This window comes from Panthera tigris, chromosome C2 (assembly GCF_018350195.1).
Source record: "Panthera tigris isolate Pti1 chromosome C2, P.tigris_Pti1_mat1.1, whole genome shotgun sequence".
Lineage (NCBI taxonomy): Eukaryota > Metazoa > Chordata > Mammalia > Carnivora > Felidae > Panthera > Panthera tigris.
The window spans coordinates 115,520,267-115,535,664 of NC_056668.1; the positions used below are offsets into that span (position 1 = coordinate 115,520,267).

General features: G+C 48.7%; 1 protein-coding gene across 1 annotated transcript; it reads right to left on the reverse strand.

Annotated features, from left to right (window-relative positions):
- Positions 1-9,207: 9,207 nt before the first annotated feature.
- On the reverse strand, positions 9,208-12,700 carry ZIC1 (Zic family member 1). Its single transcript, XM_015539346.2, has 3 exons — positions 11,719-12,700; positions 10,135-10,298; positions 9,208-9,449 (listed from the first exon to the last, which is right to left on the reverse strand). The coding sequence occupies exons 1-3, from the start codon at positions 12,698-12,700 to the stop codon at positions 9,252-9,254; spliced, it is 1,344 nt and encodes a 447-aa protein (XP_015394832.2). The 3' UTR covers positions 9,208-9,251.
- Positions 12,701-15,398: the final 2,698 nt, after the last annotated feature.

Genomic DNA, 15,398 nt, shown 5'->3' on the forward strand with positions numbered 1-15,398 from the left:
TACGAATCTCAAAAAAGGATTATTGCCCTAACTGCGCCGCTGCCTTCACAGTCTTGTTTAGTATTAGGATTTAACACAACAGAATTTATTAGAACGAATGATTAGCTTTATTTATAAGCATTTCGTCCAAGTGGTGACTTGGGAGATTTCAGGAATTATTCAGAGAAGGCTTTTTGGTTTTGTTTTGTTTATTTTTTAAGGAGCGAGGAATGTGTCTTTTACCCGGTGTCCTCCACTGCCCTTTTCAGGCAGCGATTGGCCCTCCTGACATTTGGTTAAGCCTCGGGACTTAAAAAGATCATTTCCTCGTACACTAATTTGAGCAAAATCTGGATTCAGAGTGTGGGTTTACACGCCCAGCTCGAATGTCTAATGTATCAAATCCTCGTTAACGAACGGCCCGCTCCGTGGCCGTGTCAGCCAAAGGTCAGTCCCGTGCAACAGGGCAGCACGGTTCAAAAGCACTCTTCCAGAGCCCTGCCTACCCCTCCCCCCCAAAATCCATCTTTCACGTTTCAATAATAGAGCACACGGAGTTCCAGCGAGAAACACCAAGGCTGCTTTTCTTTCTTTCCTTCTTTCTTCACATTAGTGACATGTAAACGATGGGTCCTAGGGCAACTACTGAAAAATTAAGTTTATTTTTTTTTTCCAGGGGAAGGGAGTGGAGTTAGTGGACAAGGTAATTGTCGAAATGTCCTCAAGAGGCACGTATATTTGAGAAGCGTGACTTAGAAATCTTCACTTAAAATAATAACAACAACAACGACAAGGACTTCACAGCATTCGAATGAAACCTCTGAGTAAACTTTGTTGGAGACCTTAGGGATTAGAAACTGCTTTAGGGAAGGGACAGTTTCCCTCCCCCATACTCCCCCAACACACTCACTCACTCTCTCTCTCTCTCTCTCTCTCTCTCTCTCCTCTCGCTCTCGCTCTCTCTCTTTAGAGACCAGCAGAAAGCTTATTCTTAAAAGGTAGCTTTTGGTGTCCAGAGGGACAAAGAGGATCCAGGGGAGCGAGGCTGGACCCTTTTCGCTCCCGCCTCACTGGGGAGCCCCGCGACATTTCTCACTACCTTGAGGTCCTAGGCGTTCATACACACCAGCCGCAGAGGCCGGATTCGCGCGGCTGCTCCAAACCAGCCCAACTTCTCAGCGCGCGCCTCGGGCCACGCGCGTGCACGAAGTCGCGGGCCCAGTCCGCTAGGAAGGTGGCAGGGCGGGGTGGGGGAAGAACGCGACTTACCAAGTCTGGGGTCTAGGTTTCGGGCAAGGTTGGCAGCAGACAGAAGCCGGGCAGATAGTCCTACCGGAGACGGGCAATATGGGCAGGGACTAAGGCGCGAGTGGGGGGGTGGGGGGGGTGGGGAGGAAAGCGCCTGTCTGGTTTGGGGTCCATCTTGGCCCCGGCCAGCTCCCCCGCCGTCGCCTCCGCAGACTAAACTCGGACTGACCCGGGGAGGCCACAGAGCCTGCCTCGCCTCCATCAGGCCAGAGCCTCTGGGCCTCTGGCGCCGACCCCGAGGCGCCGTGGGGGGGGGGGGGGGGGGGGGGGGGGGGGGAGAGAAGCGTCCCCACTCTCTGGCCGGGGAGGAAGCAACCAAGTCGCAGGCACGGATGCTGGCGGCCAAGCTGAGCAGCCGGGCAAGTCCGTCGCGTCCGGCCGCTGGCTTGCAGACCCCGGCCCGCTCCCGCCTACGCCCCTCCCTTTCGTCAAGCCCCTCGCCAAATGAAAAGGGTTCTTTGGGCTTTGGCCTTTTGGGGAGGAACGCAGGAACCCACGCTGGGTTTGAGCTTTCTGCTCAGAGTGTGCCCGACACAGGTCTTCATCATTAGCATGGAGTCCGTGGAATCGCCCTCCCCATAACACGTTTAAACACAAAAGGACCCAAATCGCGAAGGGTTTCCTGTGAGGTGGCTCTTGTGGCCGGGGTTCAGTGGATCAAGGGATTTTGCACCCGGGACTAAACGTTGGACGGACGCTCTGGCCTCCGGGGACCTCAGACAAGAGAACCCCTTGCTCCAGCCCGTTCCGCCAAGTCCCTGGGTGTGGGAGTGAGGGGCTTCTGCCAGGCTTCTGTGGATCCAGGTCCGTGCGGCTCTTCTCAAACCATCTTTGTATTATCGAACTCTGAGACCTAAAGGCTGGCAAAGAGAAAAGGCCTCGTCCTGGCAGGAACGTTTCCAAAACCCCTCTCGGCTGCACCCTTCAGCGGAAGACTTGGCGACTGGTGACTATCAGATGGAATGATGCTACGGCCCCCCATCAGAACTGGTAGGGTGAAGCTGGCCCTCAGTAAGACTGCAGTGGCACAAGGCCTCTCCTGTTGGCAGTGGAGGAAGCAAGAGGGATGGGTGTCATGGAATGGGTCCACCCGTTCAGTTAAAAGTAAAATCCAGAAGAGGATTAGAACCTGTGGCAGCCATTATCTGATGCCATGGGACCTAGGATTTTGACCAACACACTCAAAGACAGGACTCTATAGGCGTCTGAGAATAGAATGATCCAAGGGCCTTCCACCACCCCTCCCCTTTGTTTAAAAGCGTTGGTCACTCCACCAGACAGGTTATTCACTCGCTCTGGAACTGTCAGCACATTGGCCACAAAATGTCATGCACCGTGCAGAACCCCAAGAACGTCACCAGCGCCTGAACTCCGGATGCCTCTCGGCAAACCCTACACTTTCCAGGTCTCTCAGCCAGGGCAGTTCCTCCACCAGTCATCACGTAAGCACGTTTGAGCTTAACAGAACTACATCAGCTCGTAGGCAAGCGAGCTGACGAGCATTATTTGGGAAGGGTCAAGTGAAAACCTTAGAGCGAGCTGCTGCTAAGCCCCTAAATGGGTAACTAGGGCTAGGGCACAGAAGGAGGAAGAGGGACCAGGAGAGAGAAAGGAAAGGGGGAGAGAGACAGACGGGGAGACATTCAGGCCTATATCTGGGCAAAGAAGTGGGCACTAGGAAACCCCTACTGCCTGTTCCCCCCTCCCGCCATCTCAGGCTTGGGTTCTGTCTATGAGCAGAGGGGAGAGTGCCTCGTCTAGGAGCTAAGGGATGAGAAGAGCCAGGATGCCAGCTTCCGGTTTGGGCGGGGACGGGAGGTGGAGGAATCCTCAGCGGACTTGGCTCTCGGCTGGGGCTCTCGCACCTCGCAGGCCCTCGGGGTAAGGGAGACTGCCTGGCCGGCTCAGCTTTCGGTTCTTTCTAAGTTGTGCGAGCTTAGGCTCGAGTCTACTCTGTCTGCCTGGCTTTGTGAACTCACTTAAACCAGCGCGGCTTGAAAACAAACACGTGCAGCTTCCTCGCCGCACTATTTTGGCAGCCCGGCCGGCGGCTTTCACAGGCCTGAGCCTCTGAGAGGTTCCCTCCGCAGCCCGCGTGGGCAAAGGCGCCTGCTGCATATTCATCAGCACGTGGAACCGCGGGCCGCGGGCCGCGCATGCGCACTGCGTTCCCAGACGCAGCCCCAGCCCGCGGCAGCGACTTGGAAAGCGCCCCGCTGGCCTGCAGGGTGGCGCAAAGGGCCCCTCAAAAGCTGACCGCCTGGCCTTTGGTGGTGGTGCTGTGGGGAAGTCTTGCTGTTCCGCACCCTCCACCCGCGACGCACACGTCCACCCCCCAACCCCTGTGTTTATATATTTTCAGGAAATTCTCTAGGACAAAAATCTCCCTTGACACATAGACTCACCCACGCCATTCTCTTGGTTTTACCTTCCTCCACAACTCAGTTTGCTTTGCGAGAAGCTAGGGTTTTTCCGAGTGGACAGATGATTTTTAAAAAGGAATCAAGATGTGAGCTTCTCTCACTGTCTTTACGTCCTTATATTTTCTGTAGCTTAATGAAAATTGTTACACAAAGGATAGATTTGCTAAGGTATCTCGCCTTCAAACGTCTGGAGGCTTTTTTTTTTTAAAGATACGATTCCCATATGTTTATATCCACGCTTAAGAGTAGGCTGTAGGTGCTGTAGGTGAAAATATCACTGTGTAAGTTTCACAACCAGTGAATTTCCCTGCATTTACTAGAGATGCCCTGCAACCATTAGAGGCAGCCAAAATATTGTGGACAGTTGACAGTTTTAAGTCTGTAGCATCTTCGCTGCCAAACAATGTTATTTCCATACTGGATAGCTAACTCTTATTTCTCATTCTTGAGAAACCCACCTCCAATTTAACATCAATTGGAAACTTTATATTGTTCTAGCTCTTCCTCTAAAGTGGAAATAAACGTTAGGAACAAATGCCAGAATTCAGCTTGCATGGTATAAATAGTCCCTGGTTTGGCCTGGTCTTGTTGCCTCTTGTTCAGGCAGAGACTCTGGAGCAACCAGTCTTGCATAGATTAATGGAGAATATTGCCCATTCTCTGTGTATATTACACCATTATATTTGCAATAAACTTTGAAGAAAAGGCTCAAATGTGACATGTCATAGGAAGTTGTTAACATTTTTTCTTATTTCTAGCCCCAAACTAGTAATTGTCACTTGAAAAAAATATAAATAGGTATCCTTATAAAGTATTACTTTCTATACCCAACCAGTTTGAATGGATACATATTACTGATGGTGAATGAGGTGGTAAAAGCTGAAAGAGAGAGTACCATAGATAATGTGAACCTTTAGTGGCTTAACTGGCATAGATGGGATATATCTTTTCATTGACACTCTATTTTCAAAAATTCTAAAACCAGAGAGTGCTGTCAACTGTAACCATCTTTATGAAAGCAAGACTTTTTTTTTTTTTTTTTTTTTTTAGCCAATAATAACACAAGGTTCTAAGAACTACACTTGGTGCTAGGAGGAAGTGAGAACTCTATACCTAGAGAGGAGATAAATTTCTAATTAGTATTTCACATTAAAAAAAAAGAAAGAAATGTGAATTGGGAATCTCTGAAATCTGATGGTTTCATATCTAGTTCACAAATAATCAAAAGCCCAAGCTCAGGGCTTTCCTTTTGAGTTTGCCAGACTATATATAGTTCTCCCCAACCCATCTTAAACTGATGCTGTTCTTTAGGGACCAGGGCCTTCTCCAAGCTTCTTCCTGGAAAGCAGTATGTTTAGGTACTAACTACACCAGCACTGATTCACAAGAGATCCAGCACACTGGTTACATCTTGGCCTCAAAAATGGGCTGTCTGGAAGGCTTCAGAGCTGGGGAGTACAGTTCTGTTGCCAGCCCTTAAAAGTTCTGAGAAAACTTCACAATCAACAAATAGAAACATCTAAATGCCAGGCCCATCACCAAAGAAGGTTAGTGCTATTTTCATTGTCAGCTAAAGCAAAAAAAAAAAAAAAAAAAAAAGAAAGAAAAAGAAAAAAAATGATAAGCATATGGGCCAATTGAAAGGTTACATCTTTCTTTTGGAGGTGGTTTGCTTCTTAAAGGTTAACTTGAATGCTTGACTTTAAAAAATCAAAATCATCAGCTGCAAATGCTTAAAGCAGTTGGGGGTAGCTTTTGAAGAAGAAAACAAAGGATCTGAAATGGTTGAAAATTACTTAGCCCCCATATAAATGGTGCTTGTATATTTATATGCTTATTCTGTAAATGTACACACACACAAACCACAACTCATTTCTCTTCATTTCTCAAATATGATTGCTTGTACTTAGGCATTTTTTTGTTGACACAATATAACTTTTTAATAACTTGTCAGCTGTTCCAATCATTTGGTAGTATCCAGATTACAATGCAGTTGAAATATGAATCAGGATGGCTTTCTACCTAAACCAAAATCTACAGCTACACACAGAAACCAGCCATTTGCAGCATCCTGTGCTCCTGCTAAATAGGGTCTAACAATATATCTCGCTGTTCACATTCATGTATTTCAAAACCTAATAGCCCATGAAGAAAAGTATGAAGAATACATCTCAAGAAGCAGACATTAAAGGTACCAGCAAAATAATAGGCTACATTTAAGTTTGAAGCATTTTTGTTAAGCATCCTACATCATTAATGACTTTTTCTTTGTGGTGGGTGTTGTAGAAAAGAAAGCATAAGGGGCTTTGGCATAAATATTGGCTTCTGCTGTAAAAGTTCCTTTCCTGTGAGTGTTATTCACAGACACACACAGTATTCCTCAAATGTTTTTTAGAGTAAATATTGACCCCTAAAATTGATATTTAAAATATCCTACTTAAATCATGTATCGTAGTATAATTATTATACAATAATATTAAAGTAATAACCAGGAACATAACAAATAATGACACATTTATATTTCCAAATTTGAAATCAACTGCTTTTATGAATGGTCAAAAGAAAAAATGCACTCATTTACTATCTTCTCAAATATACTAAAAAAGTTAAAAAGTATTGTTATTATTGTGATTATGATCACTGTCATAAATACTCATGTCAGGCTCCCAGACATTCTGATTCCTAATGGGAAGAGAAAGGATTATTAATTGAGGTGTTTATCTGACTTTCCTAGAGAGATGGAGCTATCTTTATTCTTCTTTCCATGTTTAAAAAAATTATTGGGCCTAATGTCTGGTGTCACTTCAAGTACTACACTGTTAATCAGTCTGGAACCTCCAAAGCCAATTGGGGCCAGCTTTTGGTCTCACAAATCTTAGGAGTTAGAAGCAATTCTTATGTGGGTGTTCAACTTCCTTAAATATCACCAAACCTTGCAAGGTGGCGCTCTTTTCATGGAAGGTTGGTATTTACTCTTAGAATCACAATAGTATTTTTTAAAAAGTTAAACGCCATCTCCAGTTTTCCACGTGCTAAATAAAGTGCAGCAATCCCTTCCACCAATAAAACTTTGTCGGCTAAAAGTGACAAATACAAATGGCAATAAATGAAAAGCCACGTCAACAAAGAAATTTTAAAGAGAATTTAACATTTTGATTTTGTAATTGGTCAATGGCATACTCTGAAAAATTAATGTCACTTTAAAATAGATGTGAGTATCTTAAGGGGTTCTTACACTTCTGTAGGGTTTCCCCCTCTTACTTTGCTTCACTGAGTCAATATGGCCTGTGATTCCCTGAAACACAGAGTATATTAAAAAAAGCAGGTCCAGGTTCGTCCTTGCCCACAGTGAGGTCAGTTTCTGCCTCCTGCTCTGATACATCCACACCCTTGCAGCTACAGCCAAGGCCCTGATTTGTGATCTCTCCTACGTTGTCTGCTTAATGGGGCGATCATGCAAGCTACAACCAGAGACAAAGAAGCTCGCGTTCCTACCAGCGCAGCTAACTTCGAAGGAGCAGCATAGCTTGCAAATCTATCAAACTAAACTGCAAGAAAGACAATCTGATTTAGAGAAAAGGCGTTCTGCTACAGTCATTAAGCACAAGTAATTTAGATTTTTTATATTGTCTCCTCATTTACAAATTTACTGTATCAACGCCAGCCAATGGAACGAATTTCTTAAGTAAATGAGAAATAAATAAAAGAGATAGAAAGATAATCAAATTACATAAAATAATTCTCTTCCCTAGATGTATTTTTGAAAGAACTAATAACAGTGGCAAAATTATAGGAATAATAACATATCATAGGAAGTAATTAATTTAAATTAGCATCACGTTTGAAGAAATATAAGTAAGACGCTTTATGGACGTTTACTTTTGTACAAAGAAGGAAGGTCTGTAAAAGCATGCGTCAACATCCTGAAAATTAGTTATAGCCGTAAATGGTTTAATTGAAGACAGCAATTTAAAATATGATATTGTAAATCTGCAAGTCGGTTTCAGCCCGGGGAATTTAATTTGGGGGGCAGCGGAACCCTCTGCTTCAAGTTCATTTGCAACACTGCAGAGTGAGCCCCTGAGCTTCTGACAATTCACCTACATTAATATTGATGTCGCCTGTGCAATCTATTTCTGTTATTTTTATGGTTGTTATTCTACGTCTGCAAAGGTCATTTAAATTATACAGCGGCCGAAAATTTGTTTCATAAATTTTGATATAAATACTAATTACACCCTCTCGGAGAGCCAGCAGGGTAGCGTTCATTTATCACGTTTATACGACCTGCGATGACAGAAAAGAAAGGCGAGGGAGACTGGAAAGCTTTTCTCAAGACCCACTAAAGCTGGCCGAAGAGGCAGCAGGTTGCTGGGGGTGAAGAAGAAATTCCTACCACAATCACTGAGATTTAAGAATCTTTAATAAGGTACGAAAGGTTACCAAACAGTTCTGGAAACTAAAGTGTACATACGAGTTTTTCTAGCCATAAATATTGAATAGCTGTAACATGAATAAACCGGCCCTTTACATGCGGATAAATATGGAAACTAGGAATTATATACATTATGTGGTTGTATCTTTTGCCAAAAGCAACGGACAGTTATAGTTTATATCTTTTTTAATATCACTTTACATAAACAAATGGAACAGTTTGACACGCAGATCCAGGCTCGTACTATACGAATTCTTGACAGGACGTGAAACAACATTTTACTGCACTAAAGTACTTAGACTTTGGGACGAAATGTTTGCACTTTATACAAAAAAAAAAAAAAAAAAAGCACATTAATACCAATAATATTCTGTTAGGTCGACGTGGAGACTGAAATCGTACAAAGTAATTCACATTTTGGTACACATTTACTAGAACATTCTTGCCATTCAGTACAAACAGTTGGCTTTCGGCCGCCCACCCTCCCTCCCCTCCCCCACCCACCCAGCCCCTCCCCCCTCCCCCAATGCAAAGACCACAACGCCACGAACCCACCCGCCCGCTCCAACCGAGATATAACTATTTACAGAATCCAACAGTACATTTTTTAAGCTAGTAATTCTGTATTTACAAGAATGCAAAGAAAAACAAAAACAAAAAAACAAACAAACAAAAAACAAAAACGGAAGCCCAGAGAGCCTGTTCGATTCCGACGAGAAACTGGCCCTCGGTCGGGGTTGGCGGCACTTGGTCAGGCGGCCGCCTTCTCCTCGACCACCCTCCCGCCCCTCGGCTACCAAACCTTTGCCAAAAAAAAAAAAAAAAAAAAAAAAAAAAAGAAAGGAAAAGAAAAAAAAAGGAAAAGAAAAAGAAAGATAAATCAAAGAAAAAGAAAGAAAGAAAAGGGAAAAAAATAAAGGTTTGGGGTATTCTTTCTCTTACTCGGTCCTGGGTCTTTTGGCAGGTTAAAAAAAAATAGGACTGCGGGGTCTGGGGCGAGGGGGTGGGGGGGCTGTGTTGATTCGCAGGGTTCATTCAGTAATATTTTGTGTACGTGTGTGTTCAGTCTCTTAAATAGGGTTTTGCTCGGTGTTTTGTTTCTGAGTTTAAACGTACCATTCATTAAAATTGGAAGAGAGCGCGCTGTGGCCGGCTGTGTGGTGGACTGCGGAGGAGGAGGGCGACAGGGAGCTGGTGGTCGGGTTGTCTGTGGAGGGAGACACGATGGTGGGCGGCGTGGAGGACTCGTAGCCGGAGCTGGCGGCGGGCGAAGGCTGCGAGCCCTGCGAGGAGGATTCGTGGACCTGCGGGAATAAAGTCGCGTTTTTACGGAGATACCGAGCGCGCGCGGCGGCCGCCCAGCAGGGGTGAAGGCCGCGGGCCGCCTCCCCACGCCGCGCTGAATCCCGTGCAGCTCGCGGGAGGCCTGGCGGGCCGGAGGGAGGCTTGCCCGCCTCCGCCCTGCGAAGGCAGCGCTCCAGAGAGGCACAGCGCCCCCGGGACTCACAAAAGAAAAATAGAACTGGGAAGACAGAGGCTGGACTGGAGGCCAGAGCCCGCGATGGTCCCTCCCGCAGCCGCTGGACTTTGCTTGCTCAGAGTTAGGTAAGCAAACGCTCAGGCCTGCGCGCAAGAGCCCAACTCTTCTGCCGACGCCGGCGGCTCCAATGGCGGCAGCTTCGGCAGAGCCAGCCCGCCGGTACAGCCCTAGCTCCCTACCTGGGCCAAACTGCCGCGGTTTCTGCTCCAGTGCACACTTCTTTTTACTTTTCTCTTCGGCGGTAAACTTAGAACGCCCTGGGGTGCCCCCACCCCCCCCCTTTCGAGCCCCTGCCCTCTCCGCGCGGCCCCACTCAGCAAAGTGGGACCGGTTCCTGTCTGCCTGCGCCCCCGCTCCTCCCGCCCGGCTGCCACTCGCCGCCCGACCCTGGCCGAAGAGCAGGGCAGGCCCCGGCTCGCGAAGGCGGGCAGCGAGAGCGCGGCGATTACCTTCATGTGTTTGCGCAGCGAGCTGGGGTGCGTGTAGGACTTGTCGCACATCTTGCAAAGATAGGGCTTGTCGCTCGTGTGCACGTGCATGTGCTTCTTGCGGTCGCTGCTATTGGCAAAGCGTCGGTCGCAGCCTTCGAACTCGCATTTGAAGGGCTTCTCCCCTGGTGCGAAAGGCAAGGAAGAAGTCTGATTAGAACAAATCCTGCAACTGTTTTTAAAAATATAAACCATGGAAGAAAGAAAAAACAAAACAAAGCAGCCCAGTGTTAATACTTTGCAAGTTCAAAAACCTGGGTCTTCAATAAAGTCTTATATCTTCAGCGGAATTATTGGTATCTGAACCATTTTAACTCCTAATCCAATCAGATCCGGATTTAATTTTTTAGTATTATTATAAGTAGTGGTAGTTTTTCTAGATCCCAGAGCAGCAGCAGGTCTGACTGCTGGTTTTTCTGCCTGAGGCTATACAGACGATTTCCGGCGGCTTCTACCTAGCTCTTGGTTTCTAATTTTCGCATCGCGAGCTGCTTCTCCTGCTGTTTTGCTCTTCTCTCCACCCCCTACCCCCTCCCCGATGCTCCGCACCCCCCTGGTCGCCTCCTCCACCCCACCCCACCCCCTACACACACTCACATTTTATAAGGTAATCGGGGCCGAGAGCTCGGCGCCGCAAATTCTTCCCTCACTCCGGCATTAAACCCCAAGTTCCAAACGCGGTTCACAGAAATCACCCCGGCAAACCAGAATGGGAAAGCAGACAGGATTCCCGGCCTTGTTGGCGCTAGAGGCCTGGAATGGCCTGGGACTCAGACCACAGCCTTGAGCTCGCCGCGAACTTTTCTTTTAACTGTTCCCGACCGGTCTCTTTATTTTTAAAGGCCAATGCAGAATATTCGGTGTTTTGAAAACTACCTCATAGAATCTAATTGACAAAAAAAGACTTCGCCTTCCGCCGACTATCCCACCTCTTCAAGCCTACTCAAAATCAAGTCACTGCTAAAATTGGGCTCTTTATGCAGAAGTCTCCAAAAGCCTCCTCAGGCCCAACTTACTTGCTTTCAGTCCTCCGCCCCCCCTTTCGGTTTTTGTTTCTTTCTCTGCGCCTTCATCCTATCTCTTCCAATTTTCTCAGTTCCTTCCTTTGACAAAGTCCTCACTAAAGTGCGTGGAGAGAGATGTTGGCTGGAAGCAAACGCTTAGATTTGTCTGCAGCTGGAGCGGCTGGCGCCTCCGCCGCCGAGAGCCTGCCACCTCTCTCGGCTTCGCGCGCACCAAGGTCTCCGCAAAGCTGGGCTTGTCTCTCTGCTCTCCCAGGCTTTTTAGTCCTCATTTTAAAATCTATATTCCTAGATACATCTTGTCCGATCCTTTCTATGCCTCTTCATAATTTCAAGCCTCAAACTGAAAACAACAACAACAACAACAACAAAAAACCAGCACACACTTTTCACTGCCTGCCTACTGGAAAATGACGCCCAGACCCAATCGCGGCCGGGTTTGTGCGCCCCGGCCGCTGACTTTTGGATTTCGGGTCCCAGACCCGGGATGAGGGGTGAGGATTCAAGAACAGCGTTTTCGTACCTGTGTGCGTCCTTTTGTGGATCTTTAAGTTCTCAGAACGCGCGAAGACCTTGCCACAGCCAGGAAAGGGGCAGGGGAAGGGCTTCTCGCCCGTGTGCACGCGGATGTGGTTGACCAGTTTGTATTTGGCTTTGAAGGGCTTGCCCTCGCGCGGACACTCCTCCCAAAAGCAGATGTGGTTACTCTGCTCAGGTCCGCCGACGTGCTCCACAGTGACGTGCGTGACCAGCTCGTGCATGGTGCTGAAAGTTTTGTTGCACGACTTTTTCGGGTTGGCCAGCTGCTCTGGCTCGATCCACTTGCAGATGAGCTCCTGCTTGATGGGTTGGCGCATGTAACGGAAGAAGGCGCCGGCGCCGTGATGCGCGGCCATGTTCACGTTCATGGGCCCATAGCCGTGCAGCTGCGGTGCTGCATAATGCTCCGAACGCGGGCTGGTCACCTGGCCGTACTGCTCGGGCCGCGGGTACATGTCCCCGGAGAAGCCAAGCCTCATCTGCCCGTTGACCACGTTGGGCGACGCGTGGCCCGCCGCCTGCTCGTGAAGGCCAGGGAAGAGGAGGTGGCCCGCGGCGTCCGTGTGACCGTGTGGGCCCCCGAAGCCTCCAGCTGAAGCAGCGAACAGACTGTGCTGAGCGCTGGCTGCCGCTGCCGCGTCGCCAAAGCCCCGGTTGCGGAACAGAAAGTCCCGCGTGGAGTTGAAGGCTGCGCTCGAATAGGAGCCGACGTGGCCCGGGTGGTGGTGATGGCCCAGGGCCGCGGCAGCCGCGTAGCCGGGCGCTTGAGACGTGAAGGCCGTCTGGCCGGCGGAGGCCAGCTCGTGCGAGCTGGGGTTGAGCTTGAAGGCGCCCATGCCGTCGGCGAACGGGTTGATGCCCAGGCCCACGTCGCGCTCGGCCACGTCGCCCGCCGAGTGGTGGCGGGACGCGCCAAAGGTGGTCACGCCGATCGCGGGGTACTGGGGGCCGGCGTCCAGGAGCATCGTGGCTGCTCGGGGCGAGCCCCGGCCTCCCCCGCCCCCCCCACCCTCGCCCGCCGAGGAGGGAAAATCAGGAGGAGGAGGAGGAGGAGGAGGAGGAGGAGGAACGGGAGGCGGAGGAAGAGGAAGAAGAAGAAGAGGAGGGAGGAGGAGTCGACCCACCTCGCGAAGTCCTAGCCCGCAGGCAGCGGCGCGACGCGCCGGGACGCCCGCCTGACCAAGCTCGGGGAAGCCGGACGGCTCCGGGCCGCAAGCAAGGCGGGCTCCGGCTCCCGCCAAACAGACCTTGCCGGCCCGGCTCGCACTTTCTCGCCGCTCAGTCTCTGCCGAGAGGACCTTGCGTCAAGGCTGCCCAGGGAAAGGCATGGAGCATCTCAGCCCCCCAAAAAAAACTTCCTCCCGGATTTGTAGCATAGAGGAATGTGAGCGCCGGAGCCGCGACTGCTCGCCCTTTCTCCGCCTCGCGCCGTATGCCCCTCCTTACTTCTCCACTAGCCCCTCGCCCTTTCTTTTCTCTCTCTCTCTCTCTCTCTCTCTCTCTCCTTTCTCTCAGGCTCGCCTTCTCGCTCCTTCACTCTCCTTTTTCCCCCTCTGCTTTTTGCGAAAAAAAAGGGGGGGGGGAGAAAAAAGAAAGAAAGAAAAAACCAAAGAAAAGGCGCAAATCATGCACAATATTGTCTTTTGCGGTTTATCTTCCTGGGGAGAAACTTTCACCTCCTCAGCCGGGCGGTGAGCGCGAGACTGATAGCAGCAATCATTCCTGCAGATAAATGAATTGAAAGGACGACACCGTCCCCCCCTTGATGAATGGGAGCAGGGGGAGGTGTCACGTGCTGCTGACGCGGGCGCCCATTGGTGTGCCCACACTCCCCCCTCCTGTAGCCGCCGCGCCAACGGAGGGCGCGCCGAGGCGCCGCGCGCCGTTCATTGGCCCGCCCGCCTCATCAATCCCAGGTATTGTAAAGCGCTTGACATCCCCTTTTGACAAACAGGGCTGCCAGGAGTAGCAACTTTTTTTTTTTTTTAGCCAAATTTTTCCCTCTTCTCATGGAAAAATTGTTTTGCCACGATTCCTTTTCCTTCTCGCAGTGATATACACTCCTTCTCTCTTCTGATGCCTCTCTGTCTCCCATTCCCTCTCCCTCTTCCACTCCCTCTCACTCTTATTTCTATCTCTATCATCTCTCTCTCTCTTTTTCTCTATCTAGTCCTTCTTCAGACCTGCTCTTAGCTGAGCGATTAGCTACTCCGGGCGTCTCCGAGAGTAGGAGGTGGGGATGGGGCTGGTAAACACAGCTAAGGCACTTCCAGAATGTCCCGATTCAGCAACTTTCTTTTCTTTCTTCTCCCCTCTACCCCCACCCCTTCAAGGGCAGCAAAGGAGGCTTTTGTTATTTGCTCCTTTTGAAGTTTGCTTCCCTCTTGCCTCGTCCCCCTCCTGTTCATAATTTAAGATCTCGGTAACACACGGGCACTCCACTATGAATTTACAAGAAATGTGATTTCTGAGGGTAATCGGCTGCCTCGATTTTCTCACTTTTATCAAATAAACCAGGCTTCCTGCGCTTCCCTCCCCCCCCCCAATAAGCACAGGTGGATGAGCTCTCTTAACTTTCCAGATTGTTAAGGTGACATATTTTTGTGTGTGGCAAATTGGAAACATTGTTGCCGAGTTGGGTTTTTTTTTTTCCTTCTCCTGGGTTATTCTTCTTTTTTCTTCCTTTTCCTTAGTCTCCCTGGTTTGCCCCCGCTAACCCCCTCCCTCTGCACTCCTGTTCCCAACCGAGGCCCCTTTCATTCAGGTAAAACTGTAAATTTCCCAACGCGCCATTGTTCTTCAATACTGCCCAAAGCTCCCTAGAAATCCCCGAATACTTTTTTGGTATTTAAATCCCCGATAGATAGGACCAATGTAAATTTTGTGACATTCAAACCTTTTCTGGTTCACAAATCAGTCACCCTTGTCACAGTTATTGAAATTCCGCAACTCGCCACACCAGGACGGTGGAAAAAGCGGGCGCGGTCTTTGTTGCCGACCAGGCTTTTGATCGCCAGAGAAAATTTACTTACCTTCAGATGAGTGAGCAGAAAAAGAAATAACACTCCCTTTGATTTAGTTAGGAAAATGCAGACATTTGGATTCAGTGCAAACATACAACACTCGCTTGTTTTCGCGATGCGGCCCTCGATTAACCTGTCTTTGCCCAGCGCAAAGTCTATTCAACAACTGCGCGTAGTTGCTTTTTGTCCCGTCCACAAAGAGCCATTGACTATATATTAAAATGATTGTTGAAAGGTAGAGGAGTATGGCACTTAAAAGCAGGAAAAAAAAAATCCCTGTGACTCAATCAATTAAGGCGAGCAACATTTATGCATTTCAAAAAATGCACGCAGATGCGGGGGGTGGGGGGATGAAGGTTGCATTTCTGGAAGCTCTGTTTAAAACCCAACAGCTCCGGCCGGCCGGCCGAGGGTTTAGCTGTAGCGTCTGCATATTCATTAGGTCTAATTATTTTCTAGTAAGGAAAACACAAAAAGCCAAGAGTCGGAATCCTTCAATTTGCCCTTTGTTTCTAACTTCATTTGGCTTCTTTGCAGCTGAATCAGAGCCCTAAACTCTTCTCAGACAAAGAAACCTCAACTCATCCTTTCACTGGCGGCCCCGTTAGGAAACTCACCAGTGCCCCGGCGAGAGGAAAAA